Genomic DNA, 22418 nt, shown 5'->3' with positions numbered 1-22418 from the left:
TCTTCACAATAGCGGGGAATCAAATATTCTGATATAAAGAAACGGTACTGGACTGTCACCATGACGCATCTTAAAGCCCCGGTACCATCTGCTCACTGTTCGCTCTGTTTCACCTTAACGTCACTACCAGGCGGTTCGCACCGCTGTGGAGATCTGGGCTGGAGGTTCGCGGTTGTGAACAGAAGTTACTGCGGAAATTGAGCTGGCCTGAAATACATTTGTTTATAGCCCTTTGCCCTTTTGTCAGCCTTTTATATGGTAGGCAAATATATAGCTTTATATTTGCCTACCATTGATCAATACGTCTCTAATCCAGGATAGACGGAAGCATTTAGACGTTCATCACCTCTACAGGACGGCTGGAGATCACTTTTAGTCATCGCAGCAAATAAAAAAAACTATTTAATGCTATTTGGGTTTCAGCCAATATATACAGCAGAGATGCAGGAGTGTAATAAACATTCAGTATAAAGAAAGATGAATAGATAATAAATAATAATAAGAGAAACACTGTCAAAATCCATCCATCCATTTTCTTTGCACCCTTGTGCCTATCTCCAGCTAACATTCCGGGTGAATGGCGGGGTCACCCTGGACAGGTTGCCAGTCTGTCACAGGGCAACATTCAGGACAAACAACCATGCACACACACACTCACACCTAGGGACAATTTGGAGAGGCCAATTAACCTAACAGTCATGTTTTTGGACTGTGGGAGGAAACCGGAGTACCCGGAGAAAACCCACGCATGCACAGGGAGAACATGCAAACTCCATGCAGAAAGACCTGGGCCGGGAATCGAACCCAGAACCTTCTTGCTGCAAGGCAACAGCTCTACCAGCTGCACCACTGTGCAGCCTCACTGTCAAAATAAAGTATACAAACACTGAAATATACAGATTGTAACAGGAAAAAGACTGTTGGAGAGTTAGAGTGTCAAACACAACAGGAGCAGATGATTCTGGACGAGTCCAGCTTCAGTCGTTCTCACTTCAGATTCAAGATTTAACACAAGACTGAAACTAAACTAAATGTTCTCCTGCCTCCTAATAATAAGCTGATAAAATTTGACATTAAGTAAAGGCAAATATTAGAGGAGAATTTGTTGAGACTTTTCCTTTTAGCTACAGGATAAGATGATAAAACTGAATCTGGGCAAAAAATTAATCTACATCTTTTAGTGAAATAGTGAAATAATTTTTTCTACATAATCTGAGTAGTTCCAAGAACTGCTGTTATAAGTTTTAAATCAATTGGATAATATTTGAGGGGAATAGATATGGGATGCATATTTTGGCAGGCTGGAAATCCATATTGCCCAAAAATGCATCCCTGTGCTAACTTTGAGAAATAAAGAGTTAAAAGTAAAATAACTATTTCTACATAATGAGAGTAGCTCCAAGAACTGCTGTTATAAGTTTTAAATCAATTGGATAATATTTGAGGGGAATAGATAAGGGATGCATATTTTGGCAGGCTGGAAATTTGCCCAAAAACGCATCCCTGTGCTAATTTAAAGAATTCAAGAGTTAATAGTGAAATAATTTTTTCTACATAATCTGAGTAGTTCCAAGAACTGCTGGTACATGTTTTATATCGATAGGATAATATTTGAGGGGAATAGAGAAGGAATGCATATTGTGGCAGGCTCAAAATCTATATTGCCAAAACATGCATCCCTGTGCTAATTGGGGGAAATAAAGAGCTGAAATGATTTAATCTCTTCTACGTAATTACACTTGTTCTCTGAGCTAATGCTATAAGTTTCATATCAACAAGACGGATGCAAATATTTTCAGGCTCATAAATTAAGTTGCATTTCCTCCTACATTAACAGACTAGAAGTGAAGCATGATATAAAATGTTCTACATAATGGGTCTCTGTTGTAATGCTTTTGAGCTATTATGATATCAAAAGACAAAGCAGAGAATTTCAAACCATTTGCGGAGAACGTTTACAACAGACACGGACTGAAAAAAAGTTCGACTCATATATGTCAATAAAAGTGTAAAAACCGTATTTATTTCAAATAATTTGCGAAATAAAACCCACCGTATTAGGGATTACATGGTTAGGAAACGTGATAATGTTACAAATATCTTTAAAATTTCCTCTTCGGTCATATTTTTATCCGTTTCCTCGTCAATATGCGAGAGCTTAGAGCGATGCGCACTCCCGCGACAGGGGATGCAAATTTGGGCAGGCGGGCTTTTCTGGGCATAACACCTGTTTTCTGTCAGATAGCCATACATGTCAGAATAGCATAGGCACGCATGCGCATTCTGCAGGAGGTCTGCGATATTGAGAGGAGCCGTCAGCTCGTCATACGCGAGAAGAGAAAACAAGACCCAATAAAAAGTAAGTAAATAAATCAAATTTAATGCTGCTGCAGCTGCAGTAAATTACAAAACAAGCCCCGTTTAAATTCACGCCCCCAGTTCATTGATATTTTTGGGTTGGATACTGCTAGCTTGGATACAGTGATGGCTTTTCAGGTAGGACTTCGACACATAGGTTTACTTATTATGATTACTTCTTATTCTTAAATGTTGAATTTGAATGATTTATTTATTTTTTAACTTTCCTTATCCTTTTTTTCCCCACGCTATCAGACTGTACAGGCAGAAACCGTATTGGTATGGGTATGAAAACGCATTTCTTTACCCACACTGAAACTGGGGCAAAAGCAGTGTTTCACTTTTGAAACAAATCTTTATTAATGTATATGAAAAGCATTCATGTTAAGTTTGTTTTTATATGTGCTTTACATTTGCATATATTAAGATTATGCAAATTGAGATTGCTTTTGGAACATGAAGGCTTTTCTGGTTAACAGATCATATTAACTTAAGAATCAGTTTCTTCTTTTGTGTTAGGAGAAGGAACATTACTATCAAAGTTCAGTATAGCATAAACTAAATCTGAATTCATCCAAGTTTTTTACTTGGACTGGCTTTAGTTGGTCTGGTTAAAAAAAAAAAGAGAGAGTCTCGCTCAACAATGAAAAAGTCTAATTTTCCCATAATGTGAATATGTAAAAGTTATGTTTTTTAAATACACATATGAAATTAGATAGCTTTAAATTTAGTGCTTTGAATTTTAGGATTTATGCATCGATCCGCTCATCTTTCCGACAGTTATTGTTCGGCAAAATGTATTTTTATGAATGCACATTGAATATACAGTGGGGCAAAAAAGTATTTAGTCAGCCACCAATTGTGCAAGTTCTCCCACTTAAAAAGATGAGAGAGGCCTGTAATTTTCATCATAGATGTACCTCAACTATGAGAGACAAAAGGAGAAAAAAATCCAGAAAATCACATTTTCTGATTTTTAATGAATTTATTGGCAAAATATGGTGGAAAATGAGTATTTGGTCAAAAACAAAAGTTAATCTCAAGACTTTGTTGTATACCCTTTGTTGGCAATGACAGAGATCAAACGTTTTCTGTAAGTCTTCACAAGGTTTTCACACACTGTTAGTGGTATTTTGGCCCATTCCTCCATGCAGATCTTCTCTAGAGCTGTGATGTTCTGGGGCTGTCGCTGGGCAACAAGGACTTTCAACTCCCTCCACAGATTTTCTATGGGGTTGACATCTGGAGACTGGCTAGGCCACTCCAGGACCTTGAAATGCTTCTTACGAAGCCACTCCTTCGTTACCCGGGTGGTGTGTTTGGGATCATCGTCCTGCTGAAAGACCCAGCCACGTTTCACCTTCAATGCCCTTGTTGATGGAAGGAGGTTTTCACTCAAAATGTGGCGATACATGGCCCCATTCATTCTTTCCTTTACACGGATCAGTCGTCCTGGTCCCTTGGCAGAAAAACAGCCCTAAAGCATGATGTTTCCACCCCCATGCTTCACAGTAGGCATGGTGTTCTTTGGATGCAACTCAGTATTCATTCTCCTCCAAACACGACGAGTAGAGTTTTGACCAAAAAGTTCTACTTTGGTTTCATCTGACCATATGATATTCTCCCAGTCATCTTCTGGATCATCCAAATGCTGTCTAGCAAACTTGAGACGGGCCTTGACATGTACTGGCTTAAGCAGGGGGACACGTCTGGCACTGCAGGTTTGAGTCCCTGGCGGCGTAGTGTGTTACTGATGGTAGCCTTTGTTACTTTGGTCCCAGTTCTCTGCAGGTCATTCACTAGGTTCCCCCATGTGGTTCTGGATTTTTGCTCACCGTTCTTGTGATCATTTTGACCCCACGGGGTGAGATCTTGCGTGGAGCCCCAGATCGAGGGAGATTATCAGTGGTCTTGTAAGTGTTCCATTTTCTAAAAATTGATCCCACAGTTGATTTCTTTACACCAAGCTGTTTACCTATTGCAGATTCAGTATTCCCAGCTAGGTGCAGGTTTATAATTTTGTTTCAAGTGTCCTTTGACAGCTCTCTAGTTTTGGCCATGGTGGAGTTTAGAGTGTGACTGTTTGAGGTTGTGGACAGGTGTGTTTTATACTGATAACGAGTTCAAATAGGTGCCATTAAAACAGGTAACAAGTGGAGGACAGAGGAGCCTCTTACAGAAGAAGTTACACGGCTGTGAGAGCCTGAAATCTTGCTTGTTTGTAGCTGACCAAATACTTATTTTCCACCATATTTTGCCAATAAATTAATTAAAAATCAGAAAATGTGATTTTCTGGATTTTTTTTCTCCTTTTGTCTCTCATAGTTGAGGTACATCTATGATGAAAATTACAGGCCTCTCTCATCTTTTTAAGTGGGAGAACTTGCACAATTGGTGGCTGACTAAATACTTTTTTGCCCCACTGTACATATTGTGTCTCATATTTTTTCTGTAATTTTTAAGGAAAAAATGCCAAGTACAGCCACCTGTGTTATGTAGCCAACAGTCACTATCAGTGTGACTTTTGCCTCAATTAATAAAAGACAGGAGATGTTCTTGAGTCACTTGAAGTCCCTGTGTCCACCATGCGTTGCCAGGAAGGACATGGCGTCCACCAGTGTTGTCAATAAAAATTGGGATCTGTCAATTGCATTTAAACTCGCTGTTGTATTTTCTGCAGTATTTCAAGAATTGCATTGTTGGATGCATATGCATAAACATGTAGATTAGAAGGTTTTTGTACTAAATCAGAATTAAAAAGGATGGATATGAAGAAGCTTTCACTACAAACTTTATTTTGTTTAGTTTAGTTTTGTATTTCTCATCCTAAGAGCCAATATTTCACAGAAGTGTCATATTATTGCAGCACCAGTTGACGTGATTAGTAGCAGGTGTGGGTGTGTTTTGTTGTGTACACAGCTGCAGCAGGGTATTATATATTTGAACAATTTGCAGTGTGTAATGAATTGTCTTGTTTAAATGCCCGTTGATGCAATTTACATGTTTTTCTTGTGTCATTCATAACAAGAGTTCAAATGGGGTGAGGTCTTCAATTTTATTTCTGAAGGCTCTTACCCATTGATGCTCAACAGAGGACAGAGGCAAACTTTGAGGAAGTATGCCGTAAAATTTAGCATCCATGTAAAGTTTTTTATATCTTTAACAAAAGTAACATTTTTGACTACAATATTGACATAATATGGTCATTGTTTTAATACAGCTGGGGACCTATTCTACGGATTCTTACCCGAAAGAAGGGCTGTACGGTCCAAAGAAGAGGCCTGGAACCTCTTCAAGGAGTTTCCTGCATCCCCTAGGGGAGGACACACTGGCATTGTCAAAACACGCAGTGCCATGTGTTTCCGATTCTATTGGCCCGGTATGACAACAGACATTGAGAAATGGGTATGTAACAACATAGTTAACAAAATCTTTATGGTCCAAAGTGTCGTAAAACTTATAAACTGTAATGTTGTAAAGGTGTCTCATTGTGACCGGTGCCAAAGAGTTGGACCTCCCCTCCAAGTTGTCAGGGAACTTAAGTGCATAAAGGTAACCATCCACAGCGATTCCTGAAGTTTACCTCCTCTAGGACATTGTTGCTCATACAATTACAAAGAAGTCTTGTTTTCCAGTTTGCTGGCTGAATGTTCGGAGATTCATAGCTTTGGACAGCTATGAATCTAAGAAGTTTTTGGTCGGAACACAAAAAATATGTTAATGTTCGGTATGAAGAACCATTTCCGCTGTTCAGGGAACTGTGGAAGTCTGTGTGAAACCTGTTGATCAGTTTTTGTTAATATTCTAACTATCAAAAACACAAGATGGCTTAGGAGCATATCACAGAATTTTTCATTCCAAACAGAACTAATTTTCCCATAGGCCATGTAGGAACAGTCCAAAGCATTTAAAAAATACAGATATATGAAATACTAAATTGCAGTATTTTCTGTTATGTACTAGTAGAACATGATGGCTTGTCAACAGAATATAAAGAGTAGTACTTGACTATTTTTGGTAAAGTACACTCTAAATGCCTTTATTTGTTCCCAGACAAGGTGGAAGAGTACTGTGTGGCATGCAACATGCTTCACTATAATGCTACAGAGAACATAATTGACATGGTAAACAATTAAACTGTACAATTTAACGCTTCAAACACATTACACTTGCTAACTTATTACTGTTTTCTTTTCCTGTCCACTTCACAGATACAGTGTGACTACTGCTCAAGGTGGACACACAAAGAATGTGCCTGTGAGGGATTTACCCCCTCCCTAACAGGTGCTGCTTTTTGTGTACTTTATATATTCTAATTTATTTGGGTAAATGTATTGTGAGCAGTGCTGACAAGCACCTGGTGTTTCCAATCACCCTCATTGGGAAAATTCATTTTCTGAGAGGGAGGAGAGATGTATTTTGAATTTTGCTTGGGCCCAGATTGTTTTTGTTTCTAGTTTTGTTTGAGTTAATTGTAACTGTGTAGACATTTTTTAGGAATATATCCATCCATCCATCCATCCATTTTCTGCCGCTTATATTTTAGGAATATAGTTTAGTACAAATGTTTGTTCTTTCTTTCTGGAAATGTGAATGTCTCCACCCCTCTAATCTTTGTGGAAGCCAATCCTTTAAAAGCCAGGCGCACCAAGGTTTAAAGTCCAGATGAGAGGGAGATTCTCCCTCTTCTTGTGACTGATATGCTATGCTGTGAACTGAACTGAAACTGAAGATAAAAGAAAAATATTGAGAGCTCTAAAACTGCTGGCTCCAGTCTGGTTTCTCTTCGGTCGCAAACTAACAGTGCCACAGACATGGGTGACATGTTCAAATGGAAAAGGTGTAATTTAAACAGTTTTACCCCACCAGTGACAGTGTGAATTATTAAAAATACAGAAGTAAGATATTCTACAGTAAATATATTGCATCATACAACTGATGTCATTGGGATTAATCAAGAAGTCATACAGTCGCTAATAACAAAGTGTTATTACATTAGCAGCTGTATGACGGTCTAACACTGGTTTAATAAAGATGGTTAAATATAAAATATGGTCATCATAGCGTACAATTGTCTGACAGAAATAGCTGTCAGTTTGTCCTACGTGTATCGCGATCTGACAACGTATGATGATCCGACAGATATAGCCATCAGATTGTCATACGCGTATGACAATCTGACAACGCATGGCTATCTGACAGAACACCGGTGAACATTCAGTCAAGTTATTGGCTAATTTGAACAGATCCGTAATTATCTGGAGTATGTTTTTTCAATGTTGAACGTTTACATGCATATTGGTCAGATTTATCAACCTTTCTGATTGTTTTTTTTTTTCCTTTGAAAAAATGCAAAAGCCTTTTTCACATTGAGAGCATTATTCCCGCTGTTGTGTCGTCTTATATACGTTTTGCAGCATGTTTTAATCCTTTTATTGCCTTTTTGTATATATTAGAACCAGTCTGGTTGAGAATGAATCGTCAGCCTAACCTCCCCCTCCCGACCCCTCCATGGATTCTTCGAAGATTCAATCTCCAAAAATGATTATGTAAGTGTTAATATCTCTGAAACTCTACATTTCTGTTATTGAGGCTTGTTGTTAGAGTTGTAGTAAAATGTATTCCTTCGTTCCATTCCTCATTGTTATGTTTTTGTTTGTTATGATCCAGAGACCGACATTAACTATCCTACTCAGAGACTGAAGACTATCCGATGCGGTAGAGGAGCATGTTGGTGTCCTCGGCCAAACTTCACGAACAGCCCAACAACCTGAAGACAATCTGTTAGTGAGTGGACATCTCTCCGGTGGAGTGCAGAGAGGAACTGACTCTTATCAACAGAAACAGAAACTGGATAAGAAATGATGGATCTGATTATCAGGTTGGTCTGTTATGTACTGTAATATCCAGTAATCTACCTGTTAAAAGAAAATTTACTCTCATATTACATAAACTGCTTGCTTTACTTTCTCCACCTTGTACTTTGAACAATTTCATGCATATTGTATTGAAGAAAAATGTATTAAGCATACTGCATTTTGTATTACACAGCTGATATGTCAGACCTTTTAATAAGCGATATGTGAATGAAAGTGACATGTGAAACATGCATATTATTCCACGTTGTAATATGTTTTGTAATTATAGTGCACGTTTTGAAATAAATGCATTTAAGAAAATTATTGCCTCTATATTAAATGTTTATTTTCCAAATAATTTTTAAAAGTTCCAAACAATAAAATACCTATTTAATATTAATTACAAATAACTCTTAAGAAATTAAAGAAGTACTCTGAGAGTTAATATTAAGATCTAACACGGAATTATTGTCAGTAAGTGTTAAATTATTAATTCCAACAGATTTGATATCTGACACTTTATAAGAGTTAAGGTACTAACTGTTCAAAAAGAGTTAAATTAACACTTTCTGGTGTGGACCCATATAGACACTTTAAAAGTGTTGAAATCAAATCTGACAGTGTTAATCTGGGCCTGCTGGATTTGCTGTGTAATTTTCCACTGTCACCACTTCCTCTTCCAGCTCCCAGCTTCTTCTTATGCTCAATGAAGCAGCAATGACTTCATGTAGACTCAATAGCGTGTCTCATGGATCTTGTGGTTACAGTGTGCATGTGAGGAAAAGAATACAAAAGAGGCTGGGCTGGCTCGCTGTCCAGCCTCTTTTGTATTCTTTTCTCACATGCACACTTCAAAACTTAGGTTACTAAACTGGTAAAGTGCTGATTTGATCTTCTGCACAACCAAACTTACAGTTTCCCTGAGGGAAAAGCCCAAGGGGATTAATAAAGTTTGCTTTCTCTTTTCTGCCTGCCTGCTGGTCCCCTTACCCTCTTGCCTCTTCTTATTGCATCATCACCTCACCTACCCAGCTTGTGTGCTTGTGAGCAAAGACCAGAGAGAAAATCTGTGTTTATGTTGGCAGTTGAAATGCAGATGATATACACAAGGACCTGAAGCAAATGGTTTCCTCAACAATCTACCCAGGTCAGTCACCCAGTATACCAGTTCTTTCCAAATAAATTCTTCTCTCTACTACATGTCAGCTGCCGCAGATTTAGTAATTAAATAATGCCCTGGGAGGGCAGTAGCTGCCCATGTGAAGGTTTTAGCTCTTTATACACGCTTTACTCTATTTTATAGATCTGGCCCGCCTGGCCTGTGACAGGAGGAAGGAAACCACAAGAGATTTCCTGTGCGAGGAGGGAGGAGGAGGTCCTCATTATTTATTCCTCCTCCTTCCCCGTGTCTGTCCTCTTGTATCAAACGAATACTTGACGCTCTGCGCTCTGGATGCGCACAGCAAGTATGTCTTCGGTAGGAGCAGGAGGCGTCTTTGCGTTTCTTTTCATTCTCGCTGTCCGCCTTCATGCTGCGGACTGCATGAAGGTGATCGTAGGGGACCGGTTTGAATTTCCTGTGAACTGCGAGCCGGGTGAGTCCGGGACGCTGCTGCGGGACTTGGGGGATGAAGGCACCCGGCAAGTCGCTACATACCAGAGCGGTCAGTGGACAGTGAGCAGAGAGTACAGAGATCGGATGAAGACCAACTTATCAAAGACTGTTCTCACTCGCGCGCTGTACAACGATGAGGGGATCTACGAGCTGACCTGCTCCAAGTCTGGCATACAGCGCGTGCAGCTGGAGGTAGTTTTTGCTAGTGAAAGGTCCGTTACCCAGGGTAACAACGTGACGCTCCCGTGTTACGTTAAAACCACCGGGAACACAGGCTTAACTGGGCGATGGGAGAAAAACGGGAAACCTCTGTGTGTGAAGAACTTCGACTCTGATGGCTGCAGCGGGACCCCTGCTGACAGACTGACTGTGTCCACTGACTGGTTCACCAATGGAGATCTGTCACTGACCATTGAAGGGACGCAGCCTGAGGATAGCGGGGATTATTTCTGCTACACCCAAGATCGACGTGGGAAACAATCTGGAAATCCTGCTGCTGTTAGACTGACTGTCACTGAGAAAAAGTCTCATCAGATGATCACCAGCAGCACAGCAGCACCGGGAAATGTAAGTGGCTCCCTGAACCAAGTTTATTCTCTAGGTGAAATATAAAAACTGTAGTGAGTCTGAATGTGTCTCTCTCTCTCTCTCTCTCTCTTCCTCTTCCTCTCCAGGAAACTCAGAGTTGTGCCGAACACGCTCAGCCTTGGCAGATCTCCACCTGGGTTCTCGCTGTGATCCTGCTGCTTGTTGCTCTTTGTTTGTGGCGCCGTGGCAAAAGAAACTGTGATTCTGGGAAACTTTACGAGCTGCTACAGAGACGCTGCCATGATTCCAACCCTACTGAAGCTACAGGGGTTTAAATAGACCGGCTTATTTATTTATTAAGGGTTTTTTTTTTGTCATCGAAGCTCATGAATCCGGTTCATTTTTTGTAAGCATTTGTAAATAAAACTATAAACCATGTAGTTTGGATGTGGATTTTTTTTTTTATATATATATATATTTGTAAAGCTGTCAGCTCTTAGACATAATTGTGGCTCCTGACAATTTTGTATCTTTTTTGCTTCATTAATTTTGAAAGTTAACCATTAAAAAACAGACAATCAGAATACAATCAAACATCTTCTACATGTGGTGTAATCTAGATTTTCATCATAATCAAATATCCAAATACGTTGCACGTAGTTTCTACCCATTTAGCTGCCTCATCCATGCCTGTTAACAGAATTAAAATGATATAAAACATTGACTATAACTGCCTTGTACCCCATCAGCTGTACATCAACAAACTGTTCCAAGGACAAAAATCATGAGTCATTCAGACATGTGCAGCGCCTGCAGTATGACGTATAAAAAGTTAGAAGCACTACATGGGCAGCTACAGATGGGAGCTGCTTATGTGATGTGTGAATAATCACATCAGAGAGAGAAGCGGGTTAGGCAGGTTTAGTCAGACGTGTCCGCAAAGCTGCATTTTTGTCCATTGAAGAAGGCAGAATGTAGGGAAACAAACGGAGCCATCAGGACAAGATGGAAAATGAGGTGTGGCATTGTCTGCATTCCATACCACCGAGAAAAGGAACACCAGACCTGGCCAGTAAAATCTTCTGCAATTATCAAAGAAGCATTTTCACGACCTGAACATGATTATCTGGGAGGGTCAGTGGGGCGGCCAACATTTTTCAGTGCCACTGATTCCACTATGCAATCAGAGGAATGTGCAGTTTTTCAAAGCCGACTGACTGACTGGCTTAGTGACCAAAGGTCTGTAAAGACCCAAAGCCACATGTGGAAAACTGTCTGCAAGTTTATATCAGTCAACAAGGCAGTTCAAAGTGCTTTACATCATAACAACACAAAAATATAAGGTCATAGAACACAAAATGCACAATTATTGAAGCATTGATATCGTTCAAAAATGTTGTTTAATTTATTATGGTACAAAAGCTATTCTAAACAGGTGGGTTTTAGTCTACATTTAGAGGCACTCGGTGTTTCAGCTGTTTTGCAGTTTTCTGGAAGTTTGTTCCAGATGTGGTGCATAGAAGCTGAAAGATGTTTCTCCACAGTTGGTTCTGGGGATGCAGAGCAGAACCAGAAGACCTGAGAGATCAGAAAAGTTGATACAACAGCAGCAGATCTTTCATGTACGTAGCTCTAAAGTTGATGGTCAAAAGTACAACTTAGCAGGTAGCCACTAAACCCATGAATGGCTGAATATTTCATTTCTAAACATCAATAAGACTCAGGAAGCATGATTCTTGATCACTACATTTGTTCTTGACTTTATTTTTTACAGTAAACCAGGATTTACTTTAGATGCTTTATTTACACGGATATAGCAAACTGAAAAAAAAGCAATCAAGCAAAGGATGATCAGATAAATGAATATATAACAAAAGCATGAGAACAGATCTGCATTCATAACCCCACAATAATCCTCTACATGATGGTCATCATGGTGTTAAGTGGAATGAAACAAAGCTGCATGCTTCATTAAATGGACCCTTTTAGTCTAGAGAAACAGTCGAGGTGCTTTTCTGAGCATTTAGACGTTCATCACCTCTACAGGAGGCTGGAGATCACTTTAAGTCATCGCAGCAAATAAAAAAAGGATTTAATGCTATTTGGGTTTCAGGCAATAAAGACAGCAGAGATGCAGGAGTGTAATAAACATTCAGTATAAAGAAAAATGAATAGATAATAAATAAAAATAAGAGAAACACTGTCAAAATAAAGGATACAAACACTGAAATATACAGATTGTAACAGGAAAAAGACTGTTGGAGAGTTAGAGAGTCAAACACAACAGGAGCAGATGATTCTGGACGAGTCCAGCTTCAGTCGTTCTCATTTCAGATTCAAGATTTAACACAAGACTGAAACTAAACTACATGTTCTCCTGCCTCTTAGTGAACTAATCAACAATTTTACATTAAGTAAAGGCAAATATTAGAGGATAATTTGTTAAGATTTTTCCTTTTAGCTGACAGGATAAGATGATAAAAATGGGCAGCAAATGAATCCACTTTTTTTGTTTGTTTGAGCAGAACTTTGACTCAACTTCTCCCCTCCATGCTGATCCTTTTCCACCGTTGTCACTTCCTCCTCCTGCTCCTCCTCCTCAGTGAACCAACTCCAGTTGGCTGCTGGAGAAAGGCAGCACGCCGCTGACGTAGTAGGCGATGCCGAGGGAGAGGAGGGCGATGACCACCAGCAGCAGCAGGACCCTCCAGAAGCCCAGGTCCTCCACAAACTCCTGCCAGGTGGTGCGGAAGCTGGACAGGACGCCCTCGCTGCTCTGCAGGTTGGGGTTGAGCAGAGAGTGGCTCTCCATCGCGCTGGGACACACAGAAGAGACATGCTGACCATCAACACACATTATTAGCCTGGCGGCCCACCAGGCTAATAATACACTGAGGGAAAGCATTGCTCTGCTCCTTTTCTCCTCCTTCTCAGCTGGACTTCTCTCCACAACAACAACTTTAAAGATGAACATCATCCAGTCAACTGGCGATACATTTGCACTTACCCATGATAGACCCAAAAAAGCCTAGCTAGTATATTAGCAATCTACCAGTAGCTCAGGTCACAGTATGCAATGAGGACGAGAGTGCACAACTCAAACTTTTATCTGATAATAAAGTCCCAAAAAATGAAAATACATAAGAGTATACAAGATTAAGTAGTCCTGCCACGACAAAATTTAAGATCAGTGATTAAAGTATTTAAGCCCAAATTACATGTTTTTATGAATTTAAGACATTTTAAGTCCTCAACTTTAAATACATAAATGTAAGACTGTTTAATGATCCAGACACCTGTAAAAGGAAAACTAAACTTATTATGTCTAGAATACTAAGATTTTTAACTGCTTCCATCCACAGCTCCTGTTTTACACAATCACTGGATAGTTTGCAAGCAAAGTATTGGAGAAAGTATTTAGGAGAAAAGGGAAATGCTGCTGAACTCCAGTGTATGTCGTAGTTACAATTAGGACTGCTGTAAATGAGTATTTTAGTAATCGAGTATTTTATCCATTATTCCAACAATTAATTGGGTAATCGGATTAAAGAAAATGATAAAACATTGGTAAATCTTACATAACAGCAGAATTACTATCGCATATCAACATCAGTCCAATTTTTCATATTTGAGAATCCCTAACAATAACTTTTCTGTAGTTTAGAAAACTAACCTGTAACAATAATAGCTCACTTTCCAAGTTAACCTGAAGAAAAGTTATACAAAAATCTGAAATTATATGCAATTATATGCAAGAGGCAGGTTCACAAATACACTTATAAACAATGTCTGTATGTCTAGCTTTTAATGTATGTTTTCATCTTCATTCAGTTTAACAGATGAACTCTCACCTTACCCAGCCATTTGTAGCTTTTGTGTCAATGCTAGTGACAGAATTTGACACCTTCGTTCATCACACACAGAAACTCATCTACCAGGTATGTACCGGCATGATGAGCTCTGCCACCCATTTGTTGAGACTGAGATGATATTAAATGAATTTTCCAGTTTGTCCCTAAGCTACACATCTGCAGCACAGCCGCCTGCACTGTTCAGTCTCTCTGCTCAGCTGTATAAATACGCTCTTCCCCACAGGCATATGAACGCCGGCCACATAATGACCGTACTGTGGTGATATTGCTTTGCCTGGCTTTGCCCCCAAAGCAAAGCAAACAATGCTCAGCTCTGGGAGCTGCTTCCTGGTGGCCGTACTCCAGGCATCGCGCCAGTCATTTTAAGGATGCTTATTAGTCCAACAAAAAATGACAAAAACCCAGACATAATCATGAATTATGCTGCAGATACATTTTCCTCGAGGATTTTGAAAAATCGAGGTACTCAAATCATTCGAGGAATCGTTTCAGCCCTAGCTACAACGTTGACCAGAGCTGGAGGAAAATAATGTCTACTTGAATTTTGCCAGAAATGTTTTAAATAAACAAACAAAAAAATTAAAAACAGCTCAGATGAGAAAACCGTTAACAGGACAACTATAATACAACTAATAGGTGACAATGTTACTGTACGTTACTGAAACTGAATGATAAAGGCATTTCCTTCTGTGGTTTACCACACAACATGCAGGGGATAAAGCAACTGCTTAGGTACATGAACCTAATAGAACCTTGTGACCTACTTTAAATGCTCTATGGTGCTTCAGGGGAAGTATGCAAGGGACAAACTAAAACAAGCATGCAGGAGAAGTGTCCCCTGCATACTTCTTCTGAAGTAACCACAGGATGCAAATTAAAACATAGAGTGTGAAATAGTCACGTCTTTATCAGGTGCAGGAGAAATATGCACCAACTGTGACACATGTTGGTTGCAACATGCATCAGAACAAACAGGAAAGCTGTTCTGAGGAATTAGATAAATACAGAGAAGCTCTGAGAGAACACTTTTTAGAAGTTGCACCAAACTGGGATGAAAGCTCACTTTTTAGGACAACAACCGCAAACATGCACCCAGATTTACAATGGGATGTTTTAAATCAGACCTGTCCAGGGTGACCCCACCTCTCGCCCGAAACGTTAGCTGGAGATGGGCACCAGCAACCCTCCCGACCCGACTGAGGGACAAGGGTGAAAGAAAATGGATGGATGGATGCATGTTTTAAATCAAAGCGTTTTTATGTGTTAGGATGGTCAAGACTTAAATTTAAGAAATGTTAGAGATTTGAAAAGTGATGTTCACAGATTTGCCCAATACCACAGAGCTTGAGCTGTTTTACACTTAAGAATCCTGAATCTCACCTCAAAGTTTATTCCTAATTACAGTGAAAGGTGGTTCTACAAAGTACTGACATAATACGGTCAGTAGGTTCTGGCTTAATTGCCATGACCTACTGAAAATAAACATGAGTTGTATACTGGTTTCAAAATATACCGTGATACGGGAAAGTCGCAGTTCCAAAACCACTAAGATTCTTCGTCATATCGTTCCTGCAGAAAAAGAGTTTTTCTTTTCTGGTCAGAGAAAAAGTGCAGGTCAAATCCCATCGGTCATGTGCATAACATTTAATTTATTGGCCAGCTAGAGTCAGCAGTTGAGATGTTGTTAATGGAAACCAGGCTTGACTGAACATTGCAATAACATTTCTTAGGGTTAGAAATGCCATCTTAAATTCTGAAAAGTGTGAAAGAGCTCTCAAAACCTTCAAATTACTTTTCCTAAAAGGAATGTGCCTGAAGACAACATCCTAAGGAATCTTTTTTTATATATACATTTAAAAGAATACATGAATATTTAAATATATCAGTGAATATCCAAAGTAACAAATCCAGCCATTCTCTATTTAACATAAGTGTACTTTAATTTATGATTACTGTCTACTGTGAGTCTTTTTTTTCCTCCACACACTGAACTAGTCAGCTGATGAAAAAAAGAGTCTAGCCCTCTTTCAGGTGCCTGGCATGTTAAACTTTTATCGGTCATGTTCATCCTAGCAAATAAATTGAGGTTTCCATGAACAGCTTCAGTAGATAATGCAACGCAGCACGCTAGACATTAAGATAACATTCAAATGAAACCACAAACCTCAAATAAAACCTGATTCATATGAATCAGAGAAACAAACCTTTATCTACATAAAATTAACAAGGATAAAACTGAAAAGTGTTCTGGGCTGGATGAGGAGCAAGAAAGCTATAGGTAGAGTTAGCTTACCCTTCAACTCTCCTTTTGTTTTAAAAGCACCAATATAAAACGTGATAAATGTAAGAAATAACATTAGAACATGGAACAAAAATATAGAGAAGGATATCACATTTGGAGCACATAAAAAAAACAAATCTACAAATTTCATCCAACAAAATAAGTTTGTGGAGTTTATTTTACTGTCTTTTGGCTTAAAACTGTAAAACTGGAACATAACACTGAGACTGTAGCAGCTGCTGTCACAGTCAGTGAAACCAAACATGTTTCAGAGTAAAATTTGGGGTCATTTGACAAGAGGCTCAAAAAACATCACCAAAATGAACTTCTCATTTTCACCCAAAGTTGACATGAAAATCTCCTCCAACTGCCTGGCATTTAAAAGGAAAAGTCATTTATCTTATTTAAGGTACTGTACACACTTTGTCCCCACGCAGGCTTTAATTAAAGCTGCCTCAAGACATTTCAATATATCTTTATATATATATATTTATTGCTGAAAGCAAGAGGACCCATGATTTTTCTTTTTTAAAAAAAGGAAATATATAAAAAGTAACTTTCAATGACAGCTAGTTTTATCCAAGACGATTTGCTGTTTATTATTAGAAGCCCCTTGGAAATAGCCACATAATGCTTGGTGCATGTATTAAAACAAACATTTTCTAAGTTTATTTGGTAGTATGTGGGAAAATTCTCAAATTAGACCCTGCAGCTGTAACTTGCAGATCATGTTGTCCTAAAGGCATAGCCACGAGGCAGCCACATTCCTCCCTACCTCTCGCTGTCTGCCATCTGCATGGTCTCCAGCTTGGAGTGAGCCCCTCTGTTGAAGCCTTTCACTTCCTGCTCCTCCAGGCCCTCCAGCAGGCGAATGGCGTCCTTGTTGACCCCCCGTCTTTTGGCCAGCACCAGAGGAGTCGAACCGTTGTGGTTACTGTGAGGAAGAGCGAGGAAAAAACAGAAAGGAAAGGGGGAAAAAAAGAGAAAGAGTTGAAAAACTGAACCTTTGAACTGATTCACAAATGATCACACACTCAAAAAACACAAGGAGGGTTTGTTCAAATAAACCCTCCTCACGCAGCACGCACACACAAACACAAAAGTGTAGTAATCCTCAACTTTACAATAAGATTTACAATGGCAGATGGAGATGAACGGCAAGTCAGATAAACAAAAGCAAGACAGTAATCTGTGTCATAGCTGCCTGCTAGAAAAGAGCAAGTGCCAGTTTGTAAATCTAAAATTAGTGATCCTTTCACTCCATGAACTTAGTTCAACAGAAGTATTTATACTTGTGTTGAACCAAGTTCTCCTGAAGCCATAGCAACTCACAAGGAAAGGTTTCCATACAAGGACCTGTGTGTAGAGTCATGTAACACTTTTATTTAAATAAAAGGAACCACCAGTGTTGCTCCTCATCTGAGAATGTGAAACGCTAGTCATGCCTTCGTTGAGCACACAGTCCGTGTAAGAACAAGACGTGTCTAGTTTCATATTCTACCACAGTGGTAGCGGTAGGAAAAACAGTGGTTCACAATCAGGGCACTTTTCTGGCCTTAGAAAACAAGAAAAACAGGCAGGCCAGATGCAGACATGAGCCTGACATTTGTGTCTGTAGAGCTATCTTCTGCAATCCATTACAAACCAATGAAGCTTTATTTAAAAACCTTTTGAGAAGCATCTAAACTTACTATTGCATCTTCTACAAGAAATAACATGACACAATCCGACTAGTCCGTTGGATTTCCAAAGTTACCCGCAGGTTTAGGGGATGATCTCAAGGCTGTTCAAACTGAAAAACAAAACCACATTTAAATTCTTAGAGCTCCTTTGTGGTTACACATGACAATGTGTAGCTAAAGTGAAACCGCCCGACTGAAATATGAGAAACAACAGCTGTCACTTTTGATAAAGATGTTCGGGATTGGATTTTTTAATCGCTAAATAAGGAGGAAATGTTTTCCTGAAGCATCTTTTCCATTGTCTCACATGCATCTCTGCCTCAAAGAGCTTTAGACCCCACAGACATGCGGTCATTGTGGGAATTGGCAACGTTACAGTATAACCAAATGACCTAATATTTGAATTTCAGAGTGGAAATGTTTGACATTTACATACAAAATATCCTACTGAAAACTCCACACCAATAGTCTAATAGTTCTCTTGATCTAACTCACAGACATCTTTTATGGAATCCAAGTGCATCCCAGAATTTGCAGATAAAGTAAAAGGCATCATGTGGTTTTGACAGTGTGATGAGGTTAATGAGCTGTAGGTATGAGAAAAAAAGATCTCTGCATTAAGCTAGCTGATAATGATCAAATAATCTGTTCCACTGGCAGTTTAATTTAATGAGTACTAAACAGCCTCACTAGGTCTGGATTTGTATTAGGAAAGTCCCGTGTTTTTCTGCTAAATTACCATCTGCGTGTTACAAGGTCTGGCTTTTTACCACCTCTGGTCATCATCCTCTCACTGTGGCATAAACGGCACACTTCCCGTTTTGTCACCATTTGTGAACAGGCCGCTTTTTGCGGCTGGATTTACAGTGGAGGCAAAAGTCGACAGAGGAAGGTGGAAACAAGAAGCTTTTTCTTCTAGAACACAGCATCAAGAACAAAACCAAGGGAGAAACTGCAGCCTTAAGTAGTCCCTGCTGTGCAGGACCAAACCACTTTTAAATCACAATTTATAAAGTGCAAAAAGTGCACTTTATAAACAGAGTGCGCTTTTTTGCACTTTATTTATAAAGTGCACTTTAATTGCACTTTTTTTTATAAAGTGCACTTTATTTATAAAGTGCAAAAAGTTCTCTTGAAATGCTATACAGTGACTTAAGTTGAATTAGCTCCAGTAATGAAGATCTCTGCATTAGTATGATGGAAGCAAAAACGTTCAATTCTTTTTTGTTTTTTTGGCTCTAGTGACCTTTTTTTAAATTATTATTATTTCTTTTATTTAACCTTTGAAGGTGCCAAGTCAGGAAAGCAGGTAAAAAGAGAGGGAAGACATGCAGCAAAGGTTGGGAATCGACCTTTGCTGCATGGAGGGACGGTTCCTCATTTATGTTGCAACTCAGCAGCAGTTTGAATATTCAAAGCCTCTGCTATGGGTAACATCTTGCAAACAGAACAACAAAGGGGGCAATGATTGAAGTTGCCATTGGAAGACAAAGGCAGACCCCGACAAATGAAAAGATGAACATAGCTGCCACATTCTCACCAGATATCAATCTTTAACCCGTTGGACACCAGGAACTGAATGGTATCCACGTGGCCGCACAAGTGCAGCGCCGTGTTCCCTTGGTAATCCGTCGCCAGCAGGTCGGCGCCGAACTTGTGCAGCAGGCGGCATATCTCCACGTTGCCGCGGGCGGCGGCTAGGTGGAGGCCGGTGCGGCCGCGGTTGTCGCGGATGTTGGGGTCGCAGCCGGTCTCCAGGAGCCTCTTGGCGAACGGGAGGTCGCCGTCGATGCAGGCCTGCAGCAGAGGCACGCTGGTCTGCGATGAGTCATTGATGAAGACATAGGACATGTCCGAGTGAGTGTCAGAAAATTCCAGCGTACCTGAAATTGCAAAGCGGACGTTTAAATAAGCTGTGGGATAAATGAAACTGCTATATGCACTGAACAGATTTGTATGGGAGGACACTTAGGATTAGTGAAATGCGTTAGAAAAATTAAAAAACTTGTCAGAAGTAAAACAGAATAAAGTAAAACATGGAATAATTGCTATAAAAGTTGTATTAGCTTTTCAAATGCGACTAAAAACAGTTTTGATTTAAATAAGAATTAAACTTCAAATTCTTTAAAATTATCTGTTTCCCCCCCCCTGAACTTCAATGAAAGATGCTTGAATGTCCAGAGAACAGAGCATAATGTTAATATATCTTAGGGCTGAAACGATTCCTCGAATGATTCGAGTACCTCGATTATTAAAATTCCTCGAGTTAAATGCATCTGCCTCGAAGCTGTTTTATTATGTAGCGCACCGTGCTCTGCCCGGAGCATTATTTGTGCTGAGCAGCGCCCTCGCTTCTCCCTATGAGTTGTTAAGTGATGTTGAATTGTTCGCGTTTTGTCAGGGTTTGGGGGGAAATAAGCAATGCTGAATTGCGTGGCGTGATGGTTGGACCACGACAGTATTTTTGCTGTCGGAACCGCGTCTTCACAGTCTGTGTGTGAGAGAAAGTGAGATCTGATTCCTTCCTGTTTTACGATGTGTGTAGAGAGACTCGTAGAGACCCCCCTGTTCAAACCTTCCGCCTCCCAGCACACCCGGCGCTCATCTTTTTATCTTTTTATCTTTTTATGTGACACAGTCACAGTCTGGCTGTGAGTGGAAAACTACTAACTGTGGTCATCCATCCATCCATCCATTTTCTTGCACCCTTTTTCCCTCAGTGGGGTCGGGAGGGGTGCTGGTGCCCATCTCCAGCCAACGTTTCGGGCGAGAGGCGGGGTACACCCTGGACAGGTTGCCAGTCTGTCGCAGGGCAACACAGAGACACACAGGACACACAACCATGCACACACACACTCATACCTAGGGGCAATTTGGAGAGGCCAATTAACCTGACAGTCATGTTTTTGGACTGTGGGAGGAAACTGTGGTCATTTGAATTATAAATAAACAAAAAGATCTGTCTAGGTTCTTTTTATGAATGTCGTGGATGTAAAAATCCAGAGGATATTTACGTCTGTGTTTTTCCTGTGAACTTTTGCAAAGATATTAGTTAGCTAACTGGAGGAATGCAGATATTAAAACACTTTCAATTATAAGAAATTTGTAAAAAAAAAAAAAAAAAAAAAATTGCGTCACTAAACAGCATACTAAGGAGCAATTTAATATTCACTTTTTTTGTGAATCTTAAATTCCTAAAAGTGGTCAGTTGTAAAGTCCTCAGCGTTGTTAAATTAACCAGGTGGAGCAAATTTAGGCTAAAAGCTAACAACGCCCCTAGAGAGCGGCGTTGTGGTTCTTGTGTTACAACCCAGAAAAGCTATTAGACAAACGAGGATTTTCCCAAAAGCAAAGGCGCAATTTGGCTGAATTGACATTATTTTTGCCCTCTTTAGCACCGGAGATAGGCCATTTATTACACTTAAACTAATACTTGGATTTAGCTTCGTACCCTTCCTTATATGTTACTAGCTGATATAAGTAGTTTTTACGCGTTTTTGTATAAAGCTGACAAACTATTAAATGCAATAGTTTTTAATAACACATTTATATTGTTTAAAACTCTGTTAGTGCAAATCTGTGTAATATGTTTGGTTAAGGAGTGCATAGCTAGGCTACTTGACTGAAGCTAACTGTTTAGCAAAAACATTAACAAAGACGGAATATGTATCAGCTTGGAATTACAATTACTCCTATGTTATTTTTATTTCTTTTCTACTCATGCCCTACAATGACATTAAGTGGAAAACACCAGTCTGCTCCCCCCAAAAAAATACAGCTTGTGAAGCTAATTTAAGCTGGAAGCTAACAACGAATCGCCATAAAGCCAATAATACGTCGTCCTATAGCTTTGCAAACACATACACGAATATAATGTTCATTTAGACCATTTGTAGACTGTTGGCATTGCAACTGACCTGTTTATACGTTTCCAAATTAGTAGAAAAAAACTGGACGTCGCAGCTCTTCAAGCTAACGTTGCTAGCTGTGTTTTGTTTCTTTTTAGTAACGCAGAAGAAGAGGACTTTGTCGCCATCTACAGTTCCGGATAACAAACTCTTTCTGGCGTATGTGATATTTTTATGCATGAAAAGTACAAGTTTTGATGAATTTCAAGAATTACCATATTATTATATAGTAATAAAGCGATTATATTTTTAGGATTTATTTTTATGTTAACCTAACCACGGGAAGTTGTGACTTTTTCTCACATAAGGCTAACGT

The 22418-nt window shown here is 39.5% G+C and overlaps 2 protein-coding genes across 2 annotated transcripts; one reads left to right on the top strand and one right to left on the bottom strand.

Annotated features, from left to right (window-relative positions):
* The first annotated feature begins 9627 nt into the window (after positions 1 to 9627).
* On the top strand, positions 9628 to 10799 carry LOC103480246 (uncharacterized). The gene is made up of 2 exons (XM_008435128.3): positions 9628 to 10398; positions 10506 to 10799. The coding sequence occupies exons 1-2, from the start codon at positions 9670 to 9672 to the stop codon at positions 10692 to 10694; spliced, it is 918 nt and encodes a 305-aa protein (XP_008433350.2). The 5' UTR covers positions 9628 to 9669; the 3' UTR covers positions 10695 to 10799.
* A 1293-nt stretch (positions 10800 to 12092) lies between these two features.
* ankrd46b (ankyrin repeat domain 46b) lies at positions 12093 to 22253 on the bottom strand. Its single transcript, XM_008435129.3, has 4 exons — positions 22112 to 22253; positions 19735 to 20077; positions 17288 to 17446; positions 12093 to 13175 (listed from the first exon to the last, which is right to left on the bottom strand). Exons 2-4 carry the CDS (start codon positions 20043 to 20045, stop codon positions 12959 to 12961), a joined length of 687 nt encoding a protein of 228 aa, XP_008433351.1. The 5' UTR covers positions 20046 to 20077; positions 22112 to 22253; the 3' UTR covers positions 12093 to 12958.
* Between the last annotated feature and the right edge of the window lie 165 nt (positions 22254 to 22418).

The sequence above is a fragment of the Poecilia reticulata genome, chromosome 18 (genome assembly GCF_904066995.2).
Source record: "Poecilia reticulata chromosome 18, P_reticulata-male-v2, whole genome shotgun sequence".
In the NCBI taxonomy this organism is placed as follows: Eukaryota; Metazoa; Chordata; class Actinopteri; order Cyprinodontiformes; family Poeciliidae; genus Poecilia; species Poecilia reticulata.
This window is presented reverse-complemented; position numbering and strand designations above follow the sequence as displayed.